A 16,534-nucleotide genomic window follows, 5' to 3' on the forward strand; every position below is an offset into this window, starting at 1 on the left:
CATGTCAATTGTGAATATGAATATTCTGTTTTGAATAATATTACTTTAAGAAAAGGCCATTTAATTTAAAACAAATACAAGCAGAATTGCACTAAATTTTAAAATTACACAGTGTAATGCAAACTGTCAGGAAAGCATAACTTATCAGGCAAGAGTAGCACTTCTGGACATCATCCTTGAATATTTGATTGTTTAATTAAGTCTTAATTTAAATATTTAAAAATGTATATATAAATACCTGACAAATTTTTGCATCTCATTTGCAGACAAATGTGATGAGTTTCATGACTTTGTTTCCATAAGCATCCAGTGAGAAACAATTTTTCTACTGGTGTAAAAAATCACTGAACATCATAAAAAGCCTAGATTAAAAAAAATGTAACAAAATCAGAATGATCAGCTACTATAGAAGAACAGTTATGAGGAAATTTTTGGTACAGTCTGAAATATCCAGCCTGACTCACTCTACAATTTTTTTGTACTTCAGGAAGATGCTGCAGGAACAACCCAGTATTACAGGAAATTTGCAGACTGGGCCAGTGGAATTTTACAGGTGGAGGACTGTTATTAATGTACATCTATTGCATGATAAAACATTTTATCCTATTATAACATAAAATAAAATGTTATTATGACAGCATAATATTGCCTCTTTATACACTGGTTTACATGGTTGTTTTCTGAAACTATGTAAGAGCCACTCATATATTAAGTTGATCACAATACACCTACAAAAAAACGTATTTTAAGCATTCTTTAAGCACCACGAATGCTGTATTTTTATCATTTTGCTTTTTTCTCTGTTGCTGCATCTCTGGGCTACTGAGATTAATCTCTTCAAGAAATACAAGAAAAGGGAATAAAGTTAGCAAGGAAAGACACCTACTTGACTGCATGGTTCTTGCTGAGATTTCTGCTGTTGAAGCACCCAGGCCTTGCGGAGAACGTGCAGCTAGACGAAATAAGTACAAGCTGTTTGGCCTTAAGCCTTGCAGGCGATAAGATGTAGTAGGTTCAGTGGAAACCCGTTGCTAAAGGTAGGTAATAAGAGGATGTCTTGATTAATATTCAGAGACTCTGAATTCCGTATGTTTCCTATAGAAGAATGCTTTTATACTCTGATACCCCATTGAGAAAAATTTAAATTCAAGAAAATAAATCAGAACAAAACCAAACTAAACCAAAACAAAAATGAATACATTCCTTTTGACAAACACACATTAAGGAAAAATATTTTTTAAAGTCGACAGCTTAATGGGTGAAACTCGGAGCCAGAAATATTGTTTGACTGTTTGAGGAAGTAATAGCTGTGTACAAAGTATAAAAGGCTTTTCAGACAATAACACATGAACAAAGCCTTACCTATAGTTACCTCTTACGACAGTGAACTACAGGGTTTTATAATGTGAGTAATCTTGGGTTTAACCTTGTAGTTAAATTTGTGTTCAAATTATTAAGAAGCAAATTCTTCCAAAGGGTAACTTATTAAGCAGGGGCCTGCATCCTATTTGGAGGTGAAATATGGATCTGTTTCCCTTCCACAAAATAAGCTTATGCATTCACAGTATATGTGTGAAGCCGCCATAAACATAAGCTCAGCTGAAGCGCCAGCAATGAGTTGATGATGCAGGAGAAATCAATGAGGCTGACACTCTCCTGCTGCCTTCTGAGACTGCTGGCTTCTTTCTTTTGTCTGGGACACCTGGCAATATCACATGGTTTCCATATCAGAAGAACAGTTTATTCTAAAGTCTACAGTACTAACACCACAGAGGCCCTTAAACTGAAAATTCCTTAGGAAATAATGGCACAGAAAAAGTCCATAGCAGGTTTTTATCTTTAGAAAAAAACCCGTATTTTCTTCTCAAATATTATTGAAAGATTAGAGAAGCTTGAGAACTCTCTCACATGGTGGCAAAGAGAAACAAAAATTCTCCAAGACTGAAAATAGGCTTCAAAGTGCAAGTATAAGTGCAAAAAATCTTAATGAGTCCATAACGCCCCAAAACACTTCTGCTTGCAAGACATTGTAAAGGAACAAGCTTGGAGAGACATGATCAATGTTTGAAACTGAATGCGACTTCTGCAGATGATTTGTTGCGAACAACAGCAAAGTTCCACTGGCTGGTAACCATCGACAGCATGTTCTGCAGTTTACACACTCTCAGTCTCTCCTTAGGCTGACTGCTGGGTTTAACAAACTGTTAAACATCAAGGCATTTGTACTAAAGAAAGTTACTAATCCATCAATTCTAAACCATTGCAGCATTTTATGTCTGACTCATTAAAGAGTACTTAAAAGATGTATAGTCTTTTCACTTACCTCCTCCCCGTGCTCCCCATCTTTGTAAACCAGTTCATAGCTGGAAATGGTATCAGAGCGTGGAGGTGTCCAAGAAAGTAATATGCTTGTTTCAGACTCAGGTTCTGCTTTGAAGTTCAGTGGCTGACCAGGCACTAAAGAAAAAGTTGAGCAGTGTTGCCAATTGTTTATTTGGCTAGCTCAACACTTATCTTTCAAACCTTTTAAACTATTATCTGAATATTTCACACAATATTACTTTTATTGAACTTACTGAACTTAAACAAATTGATTAACTGTACTATGAAATAAATTAATCTGAGCTCAGAAAAAGAATAATGATATATTTAATTCACACATTACAAATTATCAAGGATTTCAAACAAATGCTTTGCAGTGTAAATAATGCACACAGAACTGAAATGCAATTGAACAGAATCCTGGTGATGAATACCAGCAATCTAATAACCTATGTGTGAAATGGCAAATATATACATGTATATATGTGTGTATATGGGGAAATGCTAGTACTACATAAGATTGGCTGGAATAGTCAAGAAAGTGTTAAAACGATTACATGCATTTCCAAATCTGAAAATGGTTTGCTCAGTTCATAAATAAGATACTGAACACATCCTGCTCTTTAAGAAGACACATAATATTGAATGCTTTCATAACCTGTGGAAGTTATAACATACTGAAGAGATCTTCAGTAACGTTCTCATTAAGTGACGTATTTCTACTCTTTTAATGACTGGTATTTTTACCAATATAGCTGAATTTCTAGTAACAACACTATCTAATTGCAAGAACTAAAAATGCAACTGTAATTCTAGTAGTCAAGAACATTCTCTGTTGTTATGTCTTGTGTAACGGTCACAGAAATTATCTGGACTAAATGTTACCTTCATTTACTTCTGCAAATCTACAGCAAATAATAAGGCTGACTAGGAAAAGACAGCAAAATGTAACCCTGTCATTGGAATGTATACAATCATTTCGGCACCCAAGTTCTAAAACATTACTTTCAGCTAATAGTGCTGTTGATAAGGCATGAAACAGTCTTCCACAGCATTTCTAGCTTTTCAAGAATAAAGTGTGACATGCTCTTATTTTTTAAGAAAAAAATATGAGATGCACTTCTTAACATACACTGAGAACAGGTGTGACAAGTAAGATGTGACAATAATGATCGCTTCACAATTATTTCTTGGCGTAGAATTTTATTACAGCATTACAAGTACCTTTCTTTTGTACAGTAAAAGACTTAAAAACACCATGGACCAAAGAGTAAAAATAATTTGTGATGGTAATTCTTATCTTCCCCAGATTCTACAGAATGTCACTCTGGGGATAACACTGCCCTCATGTATGCTGGTGCAGGTTTGATATCTAACCTTTCAACAGACAGATAATCTGTCAACATGAGGTGCATATTCAAGCTCCTGTGTGGAGGTTGCAAGTTCCTACCATTCACTTATTTTTTGTCCAGGAATAGGACAAAATAGAAAAGGAAAGGTGTAGAAAGATGTTGCCTATTTCTGAGGGAATGAGTGAGAGTGAACAGGAGACCAAGTCTCTTTACAGGAAGAAAAAAGGATCGGAGTAATTAGCTATTTTTCTAAAAGTGTCTGGTGTAAAAAGAGACCACTTCCTGGGTACTGCAAAAGGGAAAAGATCACAAAGTACAGCGAGCAATTACAGGAAATATCAACAAAGTATTTTTGACAGAAATACTTCTAATTTTATCCTTTTAAAATTGAATGGATTTGAAATTAAAAGGCAGAGAGTGGCATAACTGGATAATTCCTAATTTTGAAACAGATTCTGAAATACCACTAGATCAAAGTTTAACTTGGCAAATCTATAGCATAGTTGTATAAATGCATTTACTAGATGAACATTACAACTTTTTAGGTTAGCTGCTTCAAAACACTCCTGAGTAATGACCAGACAACAGCTGCAGATTTGCCTCCTGTTGAACACGGCTTAAAGTAGATGTGGAGCCCCACTGCAGGTTTGCCAAAACTTAATAAAAAAATCTGGAGTCTAGGCAGCTATTTGGAAGTGTTTATTTTGGTACAGGTTGTTCCAAATATATCTCATGAAACTCAGGTGGGTACCTGGCTGTAGGTATTTTGTTTGCTTCATCTGACAAAAAGATAAAAACTGGTAAAACTGACCTGTGGAAAAAATTATTTGCTTCAATGTGTATCAAAGGACAGGGATAAAGTTATTTCGGCAAAGTAACTGAGCAGCACGGTTGGAGTTACAAAATCACCTTTGCCTGGTCATGGAAGATCAAACAGCAGCTTATGTTACCTGTGCCATGCTATCCATCTTGTGTTTGACATCTCTATCAGTGACCTGGAGGAGGGGATGGAGGGCAGACGTTCCAGGTTTGCAGACAACATCAAGCCGGGGAGGACCAGTCAACGGACTCGAGGACCAGTTTGCTGTTAAGAGGGAGCTGCAGAGGGGGGAGGAACAGGCCGATGGTTCCCCATGAAGTTCGGCAAGCCCTGTTCTGGGAAGGCAGAGCCCCGCAGGGATGCAGGCTGGGGCTGACAGGGCCAGGGAACAGCTGTGGGGGATGGCCCTGTGCCCTGGCAGGCAGCAGCTGAGCCGGGGCCACCCATGTGCCTAGGTAGCAACAAGGGCCATTGGTGCCTGGGGTGGTGTGAGCAGGAGATGACCCCAAGAGCCAGGGGAGGACAGGGACGGGCCCCTCTGCTCAGTGCCCATCAGACCAAATCTGGGTACTGCATCTGGTTTTGGGCCTCAGCAAGATGGCTCTGGGCTGGGGCCCTTGCCCTGCGAAGAGACGCTGCAGGACAGGGGCTGGTTCAGCTGGGAGAAGGGACAGCTACAGGGGCACCCAACAGCATCCCCAGCACTGATGGGAAGGATGGAGGAGACACAGCCGGGCTCTTCACAGCTGTGTGTGGCAGGAGGGTGCGAGGCAGCAGCACAAGCTGACACGAGAGGCTCAGGTTGGAGATAAGGAGAAGACTTTTCCCCACGAGGACAGATCAGCGTTGGAGCCAGGGCCCACGAAGGTTGGGCCATATCCTGCCTTGAGGGGTTTTATGCCTCAATCGGGTGAAGCCCTGAGCAGCCTGGTCTGACCCCACAACTGAGCTTGCTGTGGGCAGGGGCTGGGGCTGGAGACCTCCCCAGAAGATCACCCTGCCAGCCTCAGTCGCCCTATGATGCTATTATCTGTGCTTAACGTATGGATACATGAACTGTAGAACACAGTCAGGCAGTAACAGTAAATGACCAGTCAAGTGACCCATATAAAGGCTGGTACCATCCGCTATGATAAATATGGCAGCAGATGGCGAACGAAGGGTATTTCCTGTCTCTCTGCACGTTTTAAGACCCTCATCCTCCAAGTATTCCTTTCAAAAAAAACCCTTTATGGATTTAGGTCTGCAATTCTCTATCATTTTATAAGACAAGTTGATGGTTAATTGGACTTTCCCAAATGCTGTTTGTCAAAATAATATCTTGCTGCAAAATCTAGTCTCCCCTCACATTTTTCAACCGCAGTTAGGCAACCCTGAAGCTGAAAACACTGACAGAAGAAAGAGGTGACAGGGAAATCTGCATCGCTCCAAACAGATAGAGAAGATGGAGAAGAAAGAAAACAAAACCAAAATAACAGAAACTAAAGAAACTGTATTGCTGATAACTCTGGCAGGGAACCCAAGGCTTAAGCCAAAGAAAAAGGATCAGATAAGAAAGTGGAACAATAACTTTTAAACTATTTAGGATTTATGCCTAGAACACACAACATCTGTTCAAAAAAACCTTCAGTGGCACATGGGAACTAAGCCAAGCTGGAGGAACTGACAGAAGGTACTGGTCTCCTTCAGAGATGGAAAAACCTAGGGAAACTGGAAAAATCTCTGTAAGTGGACTTTACAGTCTTGCTGAAGTGTTTTAATTACACAGATCAAATCTAACTTTCGATATTAGTGCTGTACATGGTCAGCTGACTGAATGGGATCTTTCTGCATGAGCATTGTCCCAGTATTGTCTTTTCTGTCTTTTCTGCTTTGAGGTCAATGTGCTCTACACACGTACATTAAAACCCAGAACTTCCCCATGCACCGAGTATAACTCTTCTTATTTCTTGCTTGTAAACATGCCACAACTTAGGTAGTACACACAATTAAACACTACAAAGCAGTGACAAAAGAAAGAACAAAGTCCAGAATTACTCTTTTCAAAACTTCATACCAAGTTCTACGCCTTTGTTTGCCTAGTCCTCCATGTTTATTGCTGGATAACCAGAAACAAACACAGATTGCTGGACCTTGTCCTGTGTGTATGGTTCTATGTCCATTCCTGAATTGAGTGACAAAACAGAATCATAAAATGGGATCTCAAATCAGAAGGGCACACAGCTCCTCAGCTGGCTGAGGTAACCAGAAATATACTCCAGGGCTGTGCTGGGTTTGCAAGTGATGCTGGAAAGACAAGACAGTCTCCAGGCTAGAAAGGGGCCCATGACATTGCTAGGGTGAAATCCATACATAGAACAAAACTCAATCAATTCAATTAGGAATCAGTTTTGCAAAGGACAATAGATCGATCAAGAGAATTTACAACCAGTTGGGAACAGAAAGGGACCAAGAGTTCATGTTTCTGCTTGCTCTGGAAGAAGCATGAAACTCTACAGAGAAGCTCTTACAGTTTAAGAGTTAATGTGCTCCAGAGTTTTTGTTTTGTAAAACAGTACTTGTACTTTTTGAAATACCTAATTCTCAAAGAACATAATTACAAAATAAAACGGGTAGTGTACTAACTATATGCGCATCCTGCTCTCTCTCTGTCTTTCTGCTACAACAGAAAAAACCTCTTCAAATGAGTCTGAAGACAGCTGAGGCTTGCAGTTCTGCAGTATCAAACACAGAACCACAGTATTCAAAATAATTAACTACAATACTTTTTAAATGTCCAAAAAGCATAGCACATTTTCTGAAAAATAACCAGAAATCCATAAATCACTTTCCTAAAATAGTATGTGTAACTGGCATTGAGGGACCCCACAGAATAAAATAAACATGTTGGTCAGTCTTAAAGACAGAGTCTGTATAGTCTTGTCTGAATGACTAGAAAACACAGTGAAGAGATGAATTATTCTTCAGAGTAATTCTGTCTACACTCTATATCTACAGTGTAGCAGTAGAGTTGTCTTAAAATTATTTCAAGCTGCATTCTGCAATACTTAGGTTCAGTGACAAAAGTAGTATGTGCACATTTCCAGCGCTTATCCACATATTTGCAAAAATCAGAATTCTGGACTAGAAAAAAATCAGATTAAAAAAAAAAAAAAATCCCATATCCATACCCTGTCTGTGTTCTAACTAGAAGAAAGAAAGGGAGATTAAAAGCTAGAAAAATCACTCTGTGAGGGTAAGATCCTCAATATTGGTCTCATCATGTTAGCATTTAAATGAAGTAAACATAGAGACTGGGGCACTTGACAGAAGTTAACTATGCTTTGAAAGCAGAGGGGTTATTCAAAGTATTCTTTCCTACCTGAACAGAAACGTTCCTTAAAGGGAATTTTGTCATTTAAAAGGCATCCTGCACCCCACCTCAGCTCCAAATTATTCTCCTTCCACCTGCTTCCTTCAATCACGGTTGAGTTTTCAGCTGCATGCTCTCAACCCTTCCCTTGCGGAAGTCCATTTCCATGAAATGCTTCACTAGGAGACTAGTACTGTGGAGTTTCAGAGACATGGGTTTCCCTGTTCATGTGTTCATGAAAAAATTTGAAATGTCTGGCAAAGTAGCTAGCTTGCTACAACACAGAACTGTATTCCCTTGCTACAGACTCCCTTCCTCTGAATCTCTAATCTTCTTTTACAATAAGAACTCCAGAACCATTAACTCATTTCCCTTAAGCTAAGGCTCTGTTTATGTGCCCTGCAAGTCAGATACTTGACCTTCTCATTACTGTCCTTTTCCATATGTTCAAAAGATTAGCCTTTTGTAACAGTAATAATCCTTAGTCTTCAAACCACTGCCAGTCCTTGGTTTAAAATTAACAATAAATTTTATATTGTAAGTTCTTGTTTAAAGAAGCATATGTTTACTGGTACACATCCATTTCCAAGAGTATTTTCTCTCTCTCTTTCTCCAATAATCCACTACCCAATAGACCTTGCGTATCTCTCACTCTCCCCTCTTCCTACCTAAGCTCAGAATAAAAACAGGATTCTCTGAATTCCTTCAGTAGCTAATAGTCTCTTTGCAGATTAAAAACTAAACCAAACCAAACCAAACCAAACTCAACCCCAAACCCAGACATTCAGTTTGAAGTTCAAGAATTTTCCTGGTATACACGGGTTAAAGTGTGTTGCTCAGAGAGTATGTGTACTTCTGAAGAGTTTAAGCAAAGAAAGGAAATATGAGAAGATACGTAACAAGTATGTCCTGGGTAACTAAATGGAGACAAACCAACAGAGCTTTTGTTTTCTAGTGAAGTAAAGAAAAAGGACAAGAAGTATCACACTAAAGCTTATACTGTTACTTCTTTATTCTAAAATTTGGTGTTACTAAGTCACCTAAATAATATACTGGTCCTGACTCCATCCTCAGCAGAATCAAATCCTTTGACCCAAAATGCAGAATAAGGACTTTCTTAGGTGTAGCTTTTGGAATTGATCTTTCCTTATTCAAAAGGCTTATCTGTTTTCTGATTACTTCATTTCTTAAAATGGTGTCTTTTTACAGTAAAGAAAACACTACTGAAAACAACTGGGCAATAGGACATGGCTTTTCCTTAAAATGCTTAAGCAGAATACTGAAACAAAAAACTGAACATAAAACTTCAATTTTTTTTTTTTATGTTTGGTTGTCTGAAAAATGCTTCCTTCTCTTCCCCTTAAACTACATGTTCCTAGCTAATAATTTAATTAGAAACCTAATTTTCACTATCAGCAGAGTTTCGGCTGACCTGCAAAGTGAGAAGCCACTCATACAGCTATTTCAAAAGAACAATTCTGCTGTACTAAAAAAGTAAAGATTCTCATAAACAGGCTTTTTTAAAACAAATTATTCATTTTTTATAATATCTCTCCAAAGATCAGAATACACATAAGGGAGAAAGCTTTGAAGGAAACCAAGCTAACAGAGTCTGTAAGTCACAGCTGTCAATCAGATTTTGTTGTATATATACTCTAATAGCCCCAAAGTAAGCATAAGGGTTAAGCTACATACTTACAATGACAGGCTTGATTGTTTCAAAAAAGGAAAAAAAAACCCCAATCAAAACATATTTTGTTTTTTTTTACTAATCTACCATTCCTATTTTTACTCTTTTACATATGTTTCCTTTAAATCAATTTCCACTGTTTTGAAATGGCACTTTATAATTCACTATATTTATTTGGATGAGTTTCAGCTTGACAGAGACTTAAACCAAAACCATCACATTCAGATTTAGATTACAGCAAATCTGGAAGAGAAGGGCAAGGAGAGCATTTTATTCTGCAGTGTTCATTGAAGAGAAACTGCTGGATAGTAAGATGGAAGAATCTTAGTTTTTAAACATACCCTGAACTGGAGAACTGCACTAGACTGTCTTAGCTATTTTTGTCTTTTATGACTTAAAATATTCATATTTCAAGCACAAGTATCAGTGCTTAAAAATGCCTCCTGTATGCCACATTTTTGGTTTTCCTTTGATTTTTAACATAGTCACAAATAAACAACGTCAAGTCAACTCTGTTATGAAGCTGAAAACATGTATTGAGAATCCCTCCTGCACTGTTAACATTGTCATAATTTCTTCAGATTGTAACAGTAATCCGAAACAGACGGGAACGTTTAATGGCAAGTTCAATAAAGTTTTTAATAAACAGAGCTTTTTTGAAGTGACCTCAGCAAGTAATGTAACTTGGGCCTGTCCAGCTGAGCCTCAGTGCTCATTATTTCGACTGCTTCATCCTTCTCTGGGGAAGCCACTGACAAACTCTTGCCAATCTAAAAGGTTTACGGTTGTAAGTGAAAACACAGATGAGGAACTCACTGAACCTTCTTCTTTAAAAGCTTTTTGTACATGGGTTCAAAAAGAAGTCAGATGTCAATATATAAACTAGTCCCTGAAAAAGGTTACAATTGCCAAAATTAAACTATGGTGTACATATTTACATTTGCATGTGCACAAAGACACATTTTAATGTACCAATAGAAGGTCTAAAAAAGTTAATTTAGTAACTTCTCAGCTGAGATACTGCAAAAGGTAACACCTAGGCCTTTGTGTAACACAACACGTAGAAAGGTTCCAGGACAATACCTCAATTTCTGTTCATTATTAAATGCATATTGATAAAACGCGGAAGTAAAAAGTAGATGAAATGTAACTGCCTTCAGTTACACTTTAGAGATATGTTTTTTAAGAATTTGAGGGATGCTGAATTCTTCAACAGGAAACTTTCCTGTACTAAAAAATTCAAGTTGTAATATATAATATTTCTAGGCAATCACTGACCTACAGTAATACTTCATACAGCTTTCTCTAAACCGCTACACAAAGGGAGCTTTTATTTCTTATTGCTACAATAAAACACTTTCTGCAGTGTAGCTCCACCAGAGTTTCTTGCTTTTGATTTCATAAAAATTCTCTGTAATGTTTTTCACTATGCTTGCTTGTCGTTTGCTAATAAAACTAATTCATGGACCTAAAACTCCTGTACAGAAACAAAACAACCTAACTGCAAACATAAAACAAGAAAACCGTGACCTTGTGGTATGCACTTTGTAGGGGCAGGTTGGGTTTGATTTATAAATCTGAAGTGTACAGAACTGCTTGCTTGAACCTACACAAAGGTTTGTTGTTTTTTTAATGCTTTCATGTTTTATGTGTTTTCAGAACCGTACCAACTATGTGAATACACATACAGTACACATACATTTTGAATTTCCAAAAGCAAGATTCACTAGACTGATGTAGCATAAGGGAACCACACGCTACATAAACAAAACCCACCAACACAGGTAACTCCTCAAAGAAAGCTGTGAAGAACTACTTGACAAACACTTTTGGTGCACAGACAACTGCCAAATAGAAGCCATAACATTTGGCCACCTCCAGGATGAAGGTCTCCCTGAGACTTCAGCTAAACTTGAGTTAAACTTCCTGAGATTGATGAAAAAAGAAGTGAAAGTGCGAGTGGGTAATTTCCACTCTTCAATGATAACTTGCACTGTGGAATTGAGAAAAGGTTATCTGCAAAAACTGACTGAATAAACTGGATATCCTCGAGAGGAATTTTTTTTCAACATTTTAAACTCAAATTCTCTCTCTGCAAAATTTCTGCATGTATTTAATTTTTTTGCACAAATTCTGTTCATTGCTAGCTTACCTCCTGTTTGAGTGATGACTTGAATGTCACTAGAAAGTGGTCCATCCCCAACAGAAGTAAAAGCAAGAACCTTCACAGAGTATGTTTTCTGGGGTATCAGATTCCCAATAGTGGTAATGTGGCTGTCAGCCACATTGTGCTTCATCCAACTGTTGACATGTTGAGTGGGGTCCATGGTGTAATAAACTCTGTAACCTTGTATTTGTCCATTAGGTTCCTCAGGTTCTTCCCACTGTACCAAAATGGTGGTAGAGCTCAACATACGGGCCTGCACATTGCGTGGTGCACTTGAAGGTGCTTGCTCTGAAGTCCTTGTTGACACAGGCTCACTGGGTGGTCCTCGCCCAATGTTATTTACAGCAACTACCCGAAATTCATACTCTGAATATGGGCTTAGGCCAGCCACGCTATAGCGTGTTGTGGCCACCCCATCAATTTCTTTATATGGCTCCTCCGAGTTTTTGGGTTTGTGTTGGATTATGTAGTAAGAAACCGGCTCAGGGTTTCCAGAATCCCAAGTCAATGTTATGCTTGTCGCTGTGCTTTCTGTCACCACAGGTGTTCCAGGAGGTTTGGGTAAGGCTAAAGATAAATGCCAAAAAATACAGTTAGCGCTATGTAACAGTAGACATTAATTACTACAATAAGCAGCTTAAAAAACAAAACAGAACAACAACAACAAAAACAAAACAGGAAGATTGGAATGGAAAGAAGGTGTGATTTGTTCAGAGCAAGCTTTTGGCAATTATGATTTACTCCATAAACCTATCAGAAAATCTTCACATTTTGTAGGTAAGGTTTATTTGATATAAATTAATGATACTGACTTTTGTAATAGATCCCGTAAACTTATGCAGAAGAGGAATCTTATAGACAGACAGTGCACCATTACTGTTCAATTTTCAGATATTTTTGGAACCTCTAGTTTCCAGCTACTCAGTGAACACGATACTTGGACACCCAGCAATTCTAAAAATCAAATGACTGGTTCTTAAAGGCTCCTGCTCTTGACAAGTATATGCAAGATTACAAGATCCTTTATTTACTTGAAATGAAGGCTGGGAGCTAGACACAGGAGAATAATGAACATTATGATTAACCTATTTATTAGTATTATTGCTATCTGAATCTGTATTTTGTCTTATGCCAGTGGTTGGCTGGAATATTTACCCTCTTGATTTAAGAGGGTAAGAGACATTTAGTCTCTTTCAGTGCAATATATTTGCCCAGACTATGGCAATGAATGAAAGAAAAGATGGAACTATGTCCAAATATATGTGCTTGGGATATACCTTTGACAGTTATCTGCGCTATTGCTTCTATAACACCAAGGGTAGACATAGCAACACAAGTATAGTTTGCAGACTGCCTGACATCATTAAGCTCAAGGACGTTCCTCCCTATTGGCATATCATCCTCAGGTGTCAAATCTTCTGCTCCTAGCATCCATTTCACATATGGCATTGGTGACCCCACCGCAACACACGTGATATTTACACTCCCACCAGGCATGATCTCATGATTGGTCGGGGGGATAGAGAACCTCGGTGGGACCCGTCGAACTGGAACAAAACACAGAAAAAGGTAATAACATATACAAAAAAAGAAACTGAGTCTTGCATACGGACTACATGCAGTGTACAGACACAATTTAAAGTTTTAACATATTATTCCGATCTGCCAAAAAATAGGTTTAAAAGAAATACGAGACTAAACAAGAATATTGTCTGCACACAATGTGAATTATTCTATATTTACTTGAGGATATTATTAGGCACATTCATACAAAGGCTGATTCAGACCTATTAGGGCCCCACAGTTAACTGACTACATACTAACAATACACAAACACCATGCAAAAGATATACACACGCACACGTGCGCGCGCGCACACACACACGCGCGCACAAATATATATGCATTTTATATGCCCATACATATATATATGTGCACAGAAGAAAACTCCAAGGTCAACAGCATGCTTGAGTTGATTACCAAAACCAACTTCAATGCTGTGTGCTTCCAGTTGATGTGAATAAATGTGCTAGGCCACATTGTCACATCACAGTCATGGAACACATTGCCTACAGTACATTGAAAGTGCAATTTCACTTGCTTTCAGACTCAAAGTAGATGCAGCCTCAAGACCTCACACTAACACTGAAACAAACATAGATAAAAAAAAAATTACACACAGGTACAAATATATATATATACACATGTATATACGCATATACATATATATAAATATATACATATATATAGTCACAGAAAGAAACTAGGCAAAGCCAGTACAAAGTACTGGATTTGGTCATGCAGGCAAGCATATGACAGAATCAATAAAGAATCATGCTTAGGGAAATGTCTGAGTAAAAACTGCAGAAAGAAAAAGAACTCAAAAAGAAAACATATTGGGTGAGGAAAGAAAACTTGAAAGAGATGGGGATAGGATAGGCTGACAGATACAGGAGTTTAAGAGGAGCATAGAGTTTGAGGGAGAAGGAAGTTAGATTAAGTTTAGGTGGTTAAAAAGCAACTGTTAGGAAGGGCCACTGGGAAAAGAGCAGAACATTTAACATTCAGGATTCCACTATGCTCACAGTTAAGGGAAAGCAAAATAAGCTATAAGGATCGATAATATTAGACATTTCTGTATTGATAGCAAGGGGTGGCAACCTTAAACACATAGCAGGACACTGCACTAACAGTAGTTAATATTTAAGCAAACACAACACCGAGAAAATTACCAGGCAATAACAGATCAGTGTTCCTGCTTCAAATATTCTCAGTGGTGTGCACATGTGTGGGGGAGGGGGAAGAGAGAGAGGTAGCTGAGAGAGGTAGGTTTGTATTTAGGCTTTTCATTGGACAGTGTACTTGAAACTGTATTTATTTGGGTTTAATAGAGGCTAATCATTAAGACAGTTTTAATTCAGCAAAAATAAAAAGTAAAATCAAAGACTATGAGTGAGTTTAAAAAAAAAAAAAAGAAAACTGTATTAGTCTGAAACCTTTCCACTGGGTTTGATTAAATTTCTGTGATCTATGGATTCAGAAGGGGCTTACTGCTATGGCCTCATGAGTGAATGACAGGCAGAAGGGGAACAAGCAGAGAGCAAAACATCTGTAAGCGGCCATTTCACAGAGGCCACACAAAGCAAGCATCAGGCAATGAGGAACTTCTTGTATTGAACACAATCCTTATAGACAAAGGAGAGTTTAGTCTTCATGCGCAGGCTGTTTAGAAAAGCAACTGCTGAAACCATTCCTTGAAAAGCAGGCATCAGTATAAACAAGAAATTAAAAGGGAAGAAAAAGCAGGAACACTGACCAAGTTTACTAGACATTAGTGTTAAAGCTAAAAAGATTGCCATGCATCCAGGTTCATTCTCTCTTATCATGCACAACAGTTAGGTACCAGCACTCATCAAAAGCCATGACCAGGGCATTCTCTGCTTAAACATAACATTAACTTAAAAAATGCCACAATGCAGCTACATTCATTTCATTTGTATTCTTTGTTATTGGTTTAATTAATAGTTTTGTAAGGTGGGTAAAAAGTAAAAAACACACCAACCTTCTCGCAGCTCTGAGGGATGTAGGGGGTTTGATGCAGAACACAATGAAATGAGGAAAGGAGAAAAACAAGGGAAACACAGAGAGAGTAAAAAGGCCATATCAAGGCTTTCAACTGCTACTTGAACATCTCTACTTGCTCTAATTAAACCTTCCTACCTCATCTTGAAAAGTTAGCATTTTCCACAGCTACAACGGTGTTAGAAACAATAGCTAGCATAATTTTGAAATTTTCCTTTGGATAAAAAGGTATACATGCCTCATGCAGTACAGGAAAGTCAGTATGTTGGAGGAGAAGAGAAAGAAAAAAAAGATCAAATAACTTTCTATGGATGTCATAACTATGAAATGTTTCCCTTTCTGTTTGGTTTTTTTTTTTTAATTAGCCAAAAGAGTCACACCATACGAAAACATATCAGGTCGACTGAAAAATCAGCTCTAAAAAAAATTTCAAAATCAAGCTAGGTATTTTTGGTAAGGTCATCCACCCTACAGTAAAGTTTACAGCTGTTTATGTTTTCAGTCCTATTTCCCCCACCCATCCCCTTATACTGTAGACACATACACACACACATATATATACATATGTATGTATGTATGTTATAGGCTTTGGTGTACAGAAAGCTACATCAATCAGCCGTTGCAAATACTGCCAGAAACAAAGCACTTCTTTCTAGTTGAACCAAAGGAATATTTTCGTATGTTAAAAAAAATTAACCATTTCTACTACTGTACAGAGGAATATAATGGTTTCCTTATTAATCATACCTGTCATATAGACAGGTAATTTCTTCAAAAAAATATAGCCAATTGACCACTATCATTGCAAGGACTACACTTCACTCACAAGTCTTACACTAAAGATATATAAATATATATATATATACATACATATATATAAAGAAGAAATAGAAAATAAGAAAATACAGTTGCGCTCTGCATACATATTATTATAACGCTAGAAGCTTTTCCTTTGCAGTTACGCAGCAGAGGTCCGGTAGGCATACACCTCAATGCCTTGGGGTTACACTCAGCTGATTAGTAGCACACCGAGCAGTCACCTCAGGAGTTTGAAGAGAAAAGCAAAACAAAACAAAACTAGTAAAAGAAAATAAATGCAAAGCACAATTTAACTTAATGCAGGAAAAATAGAAGTCAAGATGTAAAAATATAAATATACTTACAAACCTTAACCCACAGGATAGACTGGACTCAAGAGTGCTTTAAAAGAACAAAACAAACCCCAAGCCTTTCCTCTACACTTTTAAAT

At 37.8% G+C, this 16,534-nt stretch overlaps 1 protein-coding gene across 1 annotated transcript in view; it reads right to left on the bottom strand.

The window, feature by feature from the left end:
* The window catches only part of PTPRD (protein tyrosine phosphatase, receptor type D), a 301,312-nt gene that overhangs the window by 119,607 nt on the left and 165,171 nt on the right, over positions 1-16,534 (bottom strand). The window contains exons 8-12 of the mRNA XM_019470759.1: positions 15,266-15,277; positions 12,981-13,250; positions 11,689-12,270; positions 2,324-2,457; positions 887-1,031 (exon numbers count right to left, since the gene is read on the bottom strand). Of these exons, the coding sequence (XP_019326304.1) occupies positions 887-1,031; positions 2,324-2,457; positions 11,689-12,270; positions 12,981-13,250; positions 15,266-15,277 (1,143 nt within the window). The remainder of the gene's footprint in view (positions 1-886; positions 1,032-2,323; positions 2,458-11,688; positions 12,271-12,980; positions 13,251-15,265; positions 15,278-16,534) is intronic.

Source organism: Aptenodytes forsteri, unplaced genomic scaffold (genome assembly GCF_000699145.1).
Source record: "Aptenodytes forsteri isolate BGI_AS27 unplaced genomic scaffold, ASM69914v1 Scaffold46, whole genome shotgun sequence".
Taxonomy (NCBI): domain Eukaryota; kingdom Metazoa; phylum Chordata; class Aves; order Sphenisciformes; family Spheniscidae; genus Aptenodytes; species Aptenodytes forsteri.